The sequence below is a fragment of the Sceloporus undulatus genome, chromosome 1 (assembly GCF_019175285.1).
Source record: "Sceloporus undulatus isolate JIND9_A2432 ecotype Alabama chromosome 1, SceUnd_v1.1, whole genome shotgun sequence".
Lineage (NCBI taxonomy): Eukaryota > Metazoa > Chordata > Lepidosauria > Squamata > Phrynosomatidae > Sceloporus > Sceloporus undulatus.
This window is the reverse complement of record NC_056522.1, coordinates 352,863,989-352,876,662: the sequence shown is the minus strand read 5'-3', so window position 1 is coordinate 352,876,662 and position 12,674 is coordinate 352,863,989. Positions and strand designations below refer to the sequence as shown.

Sequence of the window (12,674 nt, the reverse complement as noted above, 5' to 3'; positions counted from 1 at the left end):
CCCTCTTTGGCAACTGAAAATTTCCCAAGTGCTGCATGGTCAGGCCATGGAGCTTTGAAAGCTTGCAACAAGTATATTGTGCATTTTCATTGGCCAATAAAGGTATCATGAATGGATTTTTGTTTGTAGCAACTGAAGTAAGCTGAGGGCAAAGGCAGAAAGTGGCAGGAGGAGAAATTGGGACATTTTAGAAACAACTGTTACAGCAGGACAACAGAGGATTAATTGGGACAGTTGCCAAATCAGGACAGTTGGAAGGTAGGTTTCCTGCTTGGAATTAGCCACATTCAGGAACTCTTAAGCCATGGCTGCTTGCTTTCTAAGTACATTTGCACACTGGCTCTATGATACTTCTTTGCAAGAAAAGAGTTCTACCACACATCAGCTCTACACCAGCTTCCCAAGACAAGGGTCTCAGATGCTGCTCAGACCCTGGGCTGAATCTGGATTGACCTTTTGTACATCCTTTTGAGCCATGCAGAATCTGACAGGGTTTTCACTGGAGTGTGTGAAAAAATGAAGGGATGGAGATAGAGGTTAAAAAGAAGAATTCCTTTCTCTTTCTCTGTTTTTGTTTCTTTCCTCCACAGAGCTGTACTTGTCTCTTTGTACACTAACCTTTTGCTAAAAAGAATTCAAGGTGCTGTACACAAATTCTCCAAGAGTTTGGAAAAGGTCCAACTCCTAGAATCACCCAGCCACCATGACCAGTGATCATACTAGTTTGGAGATTCTAGGAGATGTAGTTCAAAAAGTAACTAAAGGCCATGCTAGCTGGGATACCCTGGGAGATGTAGTCCAGAAAGTAACTTCCAAGCTGTAGGCTCTCCTCCATAGGAAGCTGCCTTTTACTAAGACTATCTAGCCCCACATTGTTGACATTTGCGCTATCTAGCCCCACATTGTTGACACTGACTAGCAGGAACTCTTGAAAGTTTTCCTAGCCTTAACTGGATATCTAGATTAAAACTCCTACTTTCATCATTGAAAGGATGTGTTTTGTCATTGAGCTATGTGTGCTTCATCGTCATAATTAGTTCTGGCTGTCTATATTGGAACCCACATACCACTCATATCCCTAGAGGGGCAACCAAATCTTTTGGGAGCTGTCATGACTCCGAGCCATTTAGGCAAAAATCCTGCCTACTGTGTGTGTGTGTGTGTGTGTTTGTGTCTAATGATGTATGTTTTAATCTGGTTTTAATTTTTTTATTGTTTCATATGGTTTTAATTTTTGCACCTTGTGAATGTTGAACAATGTGTTTCTTGACTTATAGTAAACTGCTTTGAGTCCCAACCTGGGGAAAAGGTAGGATAGAAATAACTATAATAATAACAACAACAATTCATGTATTTCTCAATTTTCCACCCCTTGTGATGTTCTCAAGTACTTCACTGTATTGCATAGCAAGGTCATCTCTGCTTAGGAACCCTGTAAGGAAAGCTAGACTGAGAAAATAAGACTAACTCAACAGTGACTGATCACATAGTGACCTTCATGGTGGAACAGGAATTGAAACCAAGATACTCCCAGACCTTGGAGGCGTCTCATTCATAGAGTTGCTGTAAGTCAAAATCTCCTTGATGGCAAATAATAACAGCAACTCCCAGACCATGTTCAATGCATTGTCACAGTACAAGGTTTTGGTCCCAATGTCATGGTTTGAGTCTGTGCAATAGGAAGAATGTTGTTTAAATATTTTTCAATCCTAAAGGCATATCCCTGGTTATATAGTTTCACTGTTCTCTCTTTGTTTACATGAGTAAATAGTCCTAGTGCCAGTGCTTTGGAAATCTTAATATTAATGTTTGTTTGAGAACACCAAGGTCATCTGAAAAATCAGAGCTTAGTAAAACTAAATCCATTGCCCTTCATGCTTAATCCACATATAGAATATCCTGAAAACAAATATCTTTGCTGAAACAAACTTTTTTAAAAAAAAGACTTAAACTGTAGGAAATATACTAGATTGCTCTGTCATACAGACATTAGCAGTTTGTCTCCTCAAGAAAAATATACAAGAAAGAGAGGTCACCACTTGCTAGTAGATATAACAAGGTGGGCAACTTACCCTAAATGAGGAAGGAAACTAGAAGCACGACCCTTAGTTTGCTCCAATGTTCTGCGGTCAAAGTTACTAAATAGGGAGAACTGACAAAGCTATCTCTGGCACATTACTTGAGTTAAAAATAACACAAGTCACCATGACTGGAATGTAACATCTCCAAGGCTCCAGCAATCATTCTGCGTGTCTAGAGTGGCATCTTCTGCCTATACACTGAATGGGATCAAATTTGGAAATCTATTATCCTCATGACCCTTCTACATGTAACATGGTTTAACTCTTTGCTGTCACTGACAAGATATCGTGGGAGATTCAAGACAGATAAAAGGGGGTGCTTCTCTACACAGTTAAAGTTTGAAATTCACAGTTCCACCATTTATGGCTGCTAACATTTATAGCTTCAAAATTGGAGTGGGGGACATTCGTGGAGAATGGGGACATTAGTATGTAGTTATGAATCAACATGGCTACGTATTGGCATCTTTCCAGCTCATTTATTTAAAAGCTTATTTGTTAAGCCCCTGTTGCAAGAAAAAGAAAGCTCTGCACCAATTACCAACTTATTAATAATATTGGGCTTAGAACTACAGAGGATAACTGAGAGAGATAAAAGAGGGCTTCCCACAGAAACTGAGTGGCTACTACGTAAACAGAATGGCTTAGGCAGGCCTTTGATGCGCTTTTCACATTTTTATGTTCTAATATGTTGCTTTTGTTGTTAACTGACCTTGAGTTGTCCCCAGTTTATGCAAAAGGACATCCCTGTGGATGAGACATCTCCAAGATTCCTTGTCCTCTGCTTAGGTCATGTAATTTCAGGCCTGTAATTTCTCTGATTAAATTTATCCATTTGGTATGTAGTCTTCCTCTCCTTCTAATGGCCTCCCCTTTTCCTAGCATTATTACCTTTTCTAATGATTCATGCCTTCTCATGATGTGGCCAAAGTACGACAAACTCAATTTGTTAAACTTGGCTTCCAGGGAGATTTCTGTCTTTATCTACTCAAGGACCCACTTGTTTATCTTTTTGACTATCCACAATATTCTCAGCACTCTTCTCTAGTACAACATCTCAAATGAGTTGATTTTCCTCTTATCTGCTTTCTTCACTGTCCAGCTCTTGTATGCTTACAGGAGGGGATGATAGGGATTATAATAGATTGGACAATTCTGGCTTTAATGTTCAGTTGTATAGCTTTACTCTTTATGACCTTGTCTTTCATAGCCATTCCAGTCTTCTGATTTCCTGACTGCAGACTCCATTCTGATCAATTCTTGATCCAAGCTATGGGAACTCTTTTAGCTATTTCAATTTCCGCATTGTCTACATTGAATTTATGATAGTACTTATGTGAATTTATAAGCCTATCTTTGTAGCCATAGAAACATAAGAATCAACTGATGTGAAGGTTAGTTCAATCTGCTATCTCGAAACATATGCATCAATTGATTCTGGGGATTAGTATAAGGTTTCCAGCCTTGGTCCATGCCCTATTTTCATCCTGGTATGGAAGGGTTACACAAATATCTTCATTCTTATTTTCTTGACCCAATACAGTACAATACACTGGGTTTCATGAGATCTTGGAAAAGCTAATCTTTTGGAGACTGACTTGGAGATTTTGGGAACAACAGTCCAAAACGTAATGTTTTCAAGCTATGGCCCAATGGCTGTGAGGTTTTAAAATGAGACCAGCCATGTTTTTATATGATAGTTCTGTCACTGACTATCAGCTTCAGAGAATTTCCAGGTTCACAGATGGTGCACTTTTGAATATGAAATACTGAAAGGATAAACAGAAGGTAGAAGTGCTGCCTTCAGGCTTTGTTTCTGGATTTTCCAGAAGCATTTGGATGATGTCTGCTGGAAACAAGATGCTGGGCTACATTTTGGTCCTGGATCTAATCCACCAATTTTGCTGTAATTGGATAATACTCTCCATAGAATCATAGGATTGGAAGAGTTCAAAAGGGCCATCCTGTCCAACTCCTGCCATGCAGTCAAAGTACTCCTGACAGATGGCTATGCAGCCTCCATTTAAAAACCTCCAAATAAAAAGACTCCACATCTCCTTCTCCAGGGTAGTGTATTCAATTTTTGAGTTTTGATCAACTCTAATTGTCAGCAAGTTATTCCTAATGTTTAAGTGGAATCTCTACCTGTAGCTTGAATCCATTGCTCCATGTCCTTGTCTCCGGAACAGCAGAAAACAAGCTTGCTCCATCCTCAATATGACATCCCTTCAAACATTTAAACATGCCTATCATATCATCTCTTAACCTTCTCTTCTCCAGACTAAACATATTCAGCTCCCTAAGTCTCTCCTCATAGGGCATAGCTTACAGACCTTTCACCATTTTGGTCGCCCTCTTTGAGATACACTCCAAGTTGTCAGTATCCTTGAATTGTGGTTCCCAGAACTGCTCTGCTACTGACCTATGTTAACTTTGTTAGTCACTGAACTTAGCCAGGATCCCAATTCTAACAAATGCTTTAATTATGTCTATAGTGATACAAGCACCATATCTTCCTTCATTATGGACATGCTCTTTATTACTCTCGAAGAGTTGCCTGGATGCTGAATTTCAGCCCATTCCTGGTATGCCTCTCAAACCACATCCTGTCAACCCAATGTTGATTTCATCCATAATGCAATCCTATCTACTTCTTTTTTAAAAAAACAACTTTATATTGAGTTTTCACATTTAAAAAAAACAATCCCTAAACTGAGACAATTTTGCCAACTCTTGTGTTTTTTTTTTATATCCATTCTTCTTTGGATGGTATTTCCAGGCATTTCCATTTACTGGCATACAATACAATACTGCAATATCATATAATGGATGACTTTATAATTAAAGCATCTAATCTGGACATTTTCCATTCCCATTAAAAATAACTCTGGATTTAAGACTATATTCATTTTTAATACATTATGCAACTTATTTTGTATTTGCTTCCAGAATTTTTTAGCTTTATTGCAAGTCCACCATAGGTGGTAAAAAGATCCAATATGTTCCTCACATTTCCAATACAGAATGTTTTTGTTCTTTTTAACATTTTGGCAATTTTAACTGGGGTAAAAAAAACCACCTATACATCATTTTTAACATCTTTAACATCATGACATAATATGCCCTTAAATCTCATCATCCACATTCTTTTGATTTGTTCATCTGTCTGTTCCAATTTCATTAACATTTTCCCAATGAGAGGTTCATCATCTGCACAAAGTTTTTCTTCTAGCCCTGATCTTACTCATTCCATACCTGGACATTTTTGGTCTACATAAAAGATTTTATTTGTACCGTTGCATTTTGTGACCTTCTGAAGCTGTGTTTTTTTATATTTTGAATCTATGTTCTCCTTTTTTCATTTTACTAGCTCATAGTAAGTTAACCACTTTTCTGAGGTTATCTTATCAATTCTATGAAATGCTTCCTGATTTGATATTGATATCTATCGTAGGCCACAATAGTGGTTTAAATCTATTCCAGATTCTCAAATCCACTATCCACTTCTTGATGCTCATTCTGCACTGATTTTGATTAGCCTCGCCTCACCTAAGGACCACATGTTTCTAGAATACGGGTCAGTAAAGTCTAGCCCTCAAGAAATTGTTGGACTACAACTAAACAATCAAACAAGGTTCATTTATATACCGCTTCATACCACCTAAACAGTGTCTAAGCAGTTTATAACTGTAAGCTAATTTGCCCCCAACAATCTGGGTACTCATTTTAGCTACCTCGGAAGGATGCAAGCCTGAGTCAAGCTTGAGCCCTTTTGCTGGTCTTGAACTCGCAACCTTGTGGTTTTGAGTGAGTGGCTGCAGTACAGGCATTTAACCACTGCGCCACCAGGGCATGGAAAAGCAAAGTGCAGCCTTGAAGATATTGCTAGACTGCAACTCCCAGTTGCCCTCATCATTGGCTATTCTGCCTAGAGCTCATGGGAGTTGCAGTCTAGCAATATCTTCAAGGCTACACTTTGCTTTTCCATACTTCAAATAATGGTCTGATCTTCCACTGTAGGATACAAACAGAATTGCACCTGACCAGGCACATTTCAGGGATTCTGCATGCTCAGGAGGAGGGAAAACTCGCTATGTCCTTTCCATACAGTGGAAATGACAATAGCTTTGTGGGCATCAATCTTCCTCTTTCCCCACCTCCCACTGGTCATTACATACACTTTTCTCCCCAATTTTGAACTAGATGCTTTTCTGTATTTTGTATGTGAACAGCTTTTGTAGCAGAATGAGACTTTTTAAATTTCATTCTAGAAAGAGTGACTGCAGCATATATCAATAAGATTGAAAAAACCTGGTAAAGCAGAATGCGGGAAGAGGAGGCATGGCCCTCCGCAATAAAAATTCTGCCCCCAAATTATTTTCCCCCCTTCACTCCCCAAATTTCTAGCTCTACAGAAAGTGATAGATTAAAAACTGACCACAATTAGAACTCTTACATTTCCATTTTCCTTTATCTGCCCTTTTTCTTTGGATGACCAGATTATTAGTGGAATCTTGTACACAGATTTTTTTATACACGGATTCAAGCATCCACGGTTTGAAAATGTTCAAAAAAAGTATAAATTTCAAATATCAAACCTTGATTTTCCATTTTTTATAAGGGACACCATTTTGCTATGTCATTATATTTAATAGGACTTGAGCAACCAAGGATTTTGTTATTCATGAGGGCTCTTAGAACCAAACCCCAGCATATAACAATGGTCCACTGTATGACTATTGTGTACTATGTAACACCATAACTGTGGTGCTACATAGTGGATTTTGGCCAGAGCATTCCAAACCCCATTTACTGGTCAGAGGATGCTGCAATCAACAAGGATCCATTTTCATATCAACTGAGAAGCAGCTACCTGATGTTCCCATCCCTTCCCATGAGCAATCTCCAGCACAACTGGCAGAGAAAGAACACCCAATGTAAATCCCTCTTTTGCCAGAGACGGTTCACATCAAGGAGTGGAGTGGGAATGTCAGGCAGTTGGTTCTCAATTGATGAGGAATGGACTCCCAACTATCCCAGCTGTACTGGTAAGTGGAGTTTGTGGTACTCTCATGGTACCTACATAGCACCTAAACTAGGGATAGAATTTACATTTCTATACTGCTCCAGAGTGAACTCATAACTCTCTATGCAGTTTACACTGTGTTAGCCAATTGCCCCCAACAAGCTGGGTACTCATTTTACCGACCTACGAAAGGTTGGAAGGCTGAATTAACCTGGAGCCCTCTGGGATCAAATTCCCAACACTGTGGCTGCAGTACTGGTACTTAACCACTTCACCACCAGGGATCATAAAGATGTAGCAATTAAAAATGCATAACTTAGGTTATGTATTTGTAACTGCCCAACAGGATTCTGCATCCCAATAGGATCTGCGCAACAGGATTCAGTTCAAATATTAAGTTACTGCAGTGCAAAAAATCTGGGGATGAAGGAAAATTTCATTTGGAGGAATAGGACTTTTATTTGGAGGGGGCACCTCTGAAAAACTAAACTTAATAGGTCCAGGTGAACATGAGTATGGATCCATAAGTATTACCCAATTTCACCTATTAATAATCTCTCTCCAGTCTATAAATAATTTCACAACAAGATCTTAGCAGACAATCCAATCAAGTCATTTTCCCAACCAGGCTTAAAATATCCTCTCATGCTTGTTAGTTGTGCTCTCCATAATATTGTGAAAATTAAAATGAATACTAAATGTACCTATAGAACCGGACTAGAGAATTGTAACTTTATAGGATTATGGCTGAAACCTAATAAGTTTACTCAGTAGCAAGCAGGACAGAGCTAAAGGATTATATCCTTAAATAATTACAGCCGGAACCAACCTACACATTTATACTCAGAAGTAAACACTGTACATTCCAATGTAATCTACTAATTAAATGGCTAATTAGAGCATGTGGGCTGAGGAAGCCTCTTTCCAAGAGGTATTAATTAAGACTGAAAGCCACCAGACCAAGTGATAGTATTTGTTATGCAGAACGCAAAACTGCACCCAACCAGAAATACATGGCAACCAATAAGGAAAGGAAGGGGTTCCCCAGCCTGTCATCCACAATTCCTAGGGACAACTCTTTCTGCTTTTCTCTGGAAGTGTTCTCCCACTTCCTATACATACCTCCAAAGAGACTGTGCTTGCTAATTTGCTTTTTCCTTCCTTAACTGAAAGCCTGTACAGACAGGCCAAAATAAAGCTGCTTCGGGTCACTTTGGAGGTATGCTGTTTAAATAATGCATGCGTCCTAAGAAGCCAGAAGCTGTGCCAAAGCCATGCTCCAGTCCTTAAGTATATAACTATTCCTAACCAGTGTAGACAGCCGCCATGCTGGCTGAGGGAATTCTGAGACTAGTAGTCCAAAGAAATATGGTAACTGTTCCTGATTTCTGCTTCTTTTTTACTCATTCTGCTTAGCTGCAGCAGAGGAAAAGTTTAGATAGTGACACATCTTTCATCAACCTGTCTGGGAGTTTCCACCATTTGTTTCCTATTGTCCTACAACTGTCTTATGCAGCCTTTCTCAGTTCTTTTATCCTGGAGGAATGCTTGAAATAATTTTCAGTTCACAGGGAACATGTGCATAAAATATATTACAGTATATCTACAGCTCCCCCCCCCACATCACCATCTTCCACAGAATCCTGAGTTTCCAATGAACCCTGGTTGAGAAACCCTGGTCTTATGTCTACTTGTGATTATCTGTGTCAGGTTTTACCTCAGGAGAAAGATGGTATGTAAATGTAGTAAATAATTAAACACAGCAGTGAACGCCTGGGTATGTTTAGCCTGGAGAAGAGAAGGTTAAAAGGTGATATGACTGCCCTGTTTAAATATTTGAAAAAGTGTCACACTGAGGATAGAGCAAGCTTGTTTTCTGCAGCTCCAGAGAATAGGACCTGAAGCAATGGATGCAAGCTACAGGAAAAGAGATTCCACCTCAACATTAGGAAGAACTTCCTGACAGTGGAACACACTCCCTCGGGGAGTAGTAGAGTCTTCTACTTTGGAAGTTTTAAAACAGAGGCTGGATGGCCATCTGTCAGGGATGCTTTGCTTGAGAGTTCCTGCATGGCAGGAGGTGGACTGGATGGCCCTTGTGGTTGGCCTCTTCCAACTCTGTGATTCTATGATTCTAGAAGGATGGAATACAAATATAACAAATACTCCCACAGGGCAGATCTATTACTGGCACCGTGTTGCAATTAGTTTATGTAACATTTCATTAAATCTTTAGTTGTGGAATGAAAGATCTGAAAGCATGTAATTATCTGCTACGGTCTAAATGATGCATTTGCTGATAACCATCAAATTGCCACAGGTTTTCAAACCAATACAGACTGAAATTGGAGGGAAATTGTCTGTTCAAGAATAAAACTGCCTTTTGTCAACCTCTACCTAGTTATCTCCTTCAATTCCCTCATTAAGCTTCCATATGAATAATGCATAGATGCTACTATAGATAGTGTCATAACTCCTCAATTGTTCAAACTAATTTAACACTCCCTGAATCATGATATGCCATAAAACCCATGAATATTCCCCAAGCACTTACACATTTCTCATCCAAGAAGCTCAAAATGCCAGATACTCAAAGAAATGCACTCACTTTTAAAATAATAATAATTTTTAAAAAAAAATAATAATAATTCTGAAGTAGCTGTGAAGCAAACTCTGGGGCTTGCATTGATGCTTATCAGAAAATGAGATCATGCAACCAAAGGGTGAACCAGAATAAAATGTATCCCTCCTTTTATTTTCAGTTCACTTCTTCAGCGATAAAGGTTGTGAAGTTCAGAATGACAGCTGTTGTGAAAAGTGTGTGTGTGTGTGTGTGTGTGTGTGTAAAAGCATGCGACCTCTCTTTGGAATAGCTCATTGCTCCTGTTGATGCAATTTCAGAGAATATGCTACAGGAAAAATTTCATCTGCAAGAGGCTCATTGTGTGCCAAGCTGCACAGAGCACTGGGTATTTGATTCTGAACGCTGCAGTACTCCAGGGTAACCATTAGCATTTGAATCCATTTAATAACCTTATCAGCAGGAACTGCAAGTGCTAGAGTGCAGGAATGGCTTATATAATGGAAGTCAGCAAAACCGTAGGCCGTTAAGGAAGGGCATGTCTCGCACTTCAAAAATTGAGGAAGTAAAAATGCCCTCACTCTATATAAGCAAGTAGGGCCAAATTGGCTTAGTGGGCCGTTGCTTATGAAGTTCCTAGCTCAAAGGCTGAGATCCTATTGCTCCACAGGCAACATTATGTTGGAAGTGATGGCAGGAGCAACAACAAAGAGGTGGGGAAAAGCAAGAGAGCAACAACAGAAAAATAAAGAAGGCAGCAATGGGCAAGTTGATGGAGGAAACAGCTAGGTCCATGGTGCCAGTTCCCTGACTGCCATGCTTAGAGGAAGGAGGTTCCTATGGGTGGTTTTTAAAATTACCTATGTTTGTCAAAAACACAAGCACACAAGAGCAACCATGCTGGACACAACCAATGGCCCATCCAGGGCTAGTCTAGATGTAAGTGTACAATGCAACTTGGTGCCCATTTTCACACATTCGCATTGATGGTGTCTTCACTTTCCTGCACATATTTGCATCTATTCACCCTCCCTCCACTGAACATACACAGCCATCCAAATGCATGTGACAGCCATTTCAGTGGATTTTTGTTGTGTTTCCAACATATGGCAAAGGGATCATGGGGGTTTCTTGGCAAGACCTGTTCAGAGGAAGTTTGCCATCACTTGCCCTAGAGGTTGAGAGCATGTGAGTCGCCCAAGGTCACCCAGTGGGTTTCATGGCCAAAGTAGGTTACTCTGGTAAAAACTGCAAATCCTTTTTCTGTGGAGTTTAAGGAAGGTCCCCACCCCCTCCCAGGCTGCAAAAAACTGCACTCCTGTGAATTGCGTGTGGCTGGATCACATTCTTTTCAACTGGAATGAAGAGTATTTTAAACATGTAGACTAGCCTCTAGTCAAATATTCTGTTCATAAAATTGCCAATCAGTTATCCACAGGGAACCCAAAAACAAATGATATATGCATTTACCCGTTTCATACACAAAGACATATTGCCTCTGATGTTGGAAGTGATACATAGCCATTTTGGCTAGTAGCTGTGGATGACTCCAATCCTCCATCAATTTATCTAGACTTCATTTAAAGCAACCAAGTTGATAACTATCACCAAACTTGTGTCAGTGAGTCCTGTGGTTTAATTGTATGCTGTATGAAGATGTACTCCTTTTATCTTTTTTGAAACTCCCACTATTCAACTGCAAGGGATGACTGCAGGTTCCAGTATTTTAAGAAAGAATTAAAAGCTTATCCCACTTTACTTTCTCTGCAATATGCATAATTTTATACACCTTACTATGGGCCCATACAGACAGGCCAAAATAAAGCTGCTTTGGGTCACTTTGGAAGTATGTTGTTTAAATGATGCATGCGTTCTAAGAGGCCAGAAGCCACGTCAAAGCCACGCTCCAGTCTTAAGGACTGGAGTGCAGCTTTGACACAGCTTCTGGCTTCTTAGGACGCATGCATCATTTAAACAGCATACCTCCAAAGTGACCCGAAGCAGCTTTATTTTGGCCTGTCTGTACAGCCTCATGGTCTCCTTTTATTTCCCTCCCCCCCCCTAAGTTAAACTGCCCCAAATGATCATGGAGGAGGATATGTCCATCAGTGAGCATTAGCATAGTCATAGGGAAACTAGAGCCTCCATGTTTGGAGGCAGAATACTCAATTTTCTGAAACAGCTGAAATTTTGCAGAAGAGCCCACACAAGCATCCCACTTATAGTTCCGGGGCTTAGAAAAAGTTCTCACTGGTCCCAATTTGTTGTGTTATTAACTGCCCTCGGTTTGATGAAAAACAAAAACAAAAACCCAACAGTTTCCACAATCATCCAACCAACATTACCACTACTCAGGGTGGCTAGGTGATTTGAGAGGCTGTGTGGTATAGTGGTTTGGGTGCTGGACTATGACTCTGCAGGCCTGGATGAGCAAGTCACACTCTCACAGCCTCAGAGAAAGGCCAAGACAACCAATTCTGCCAAGAAAACCCCATGATCAGTTCGCCTTAGGCTCTTGAAATGACTTGAAGGCACACAATAACAACAAAATCCACCCAAAAGCATTAAAAAAATGACATGACTTATATTCTGTCTTGTATATTTGGGGGGGGGGGAGGAGGACAGGGTGGAAAAATGGGGAAAGAAAAACAAATTGGCTGAACAATACGTTTTAAAAGTATGGATAAACTTACATAATTTTTCTTCTTTAATATTATATTCCAGAACCTCAGAAGCCTCTGTCTGAGTTGGGTAATGAACTGAGAGGAACAGGTGTTTCACTTTCTCGTCTTTCCTAACCATGAATATCTAAACAGAGAGACACAATAATACGACAACAGAAAAGGGTCATGTGTCTGATTAACCAATAAACATCATATCACAACTGACCAAAAATGTTGTAATTCTATTACATCAAAAGTACAACTACAGCAAGACTACATTCTCCCTACAGATGCTGATAATGGGTTTTGGTAAGGGGGGAAAA

At 39.8% G+C, this 12,674-nt stretch overlaps 1 protein-coding gene across 1 annotated transcript in view; it reads right to left on the bottom strand.

The window, feature by feature from the left end:
- RIN3 (Ras and Rab interactor 3) overlaps window positions 1–12,674 on the bottom strand; it is a 126,948-nt gene that overhangs the window by 55,776 nt on the left and 58,498 nt on the right. Inside the window, 1 exon segment of the mRNA XM_042446149.1 lies at window positions 12,382–12,496. Within this exon segment, the coding sequence (XP_042302083.1) occupies window positions 12,382–12,496 (115 nt within the window).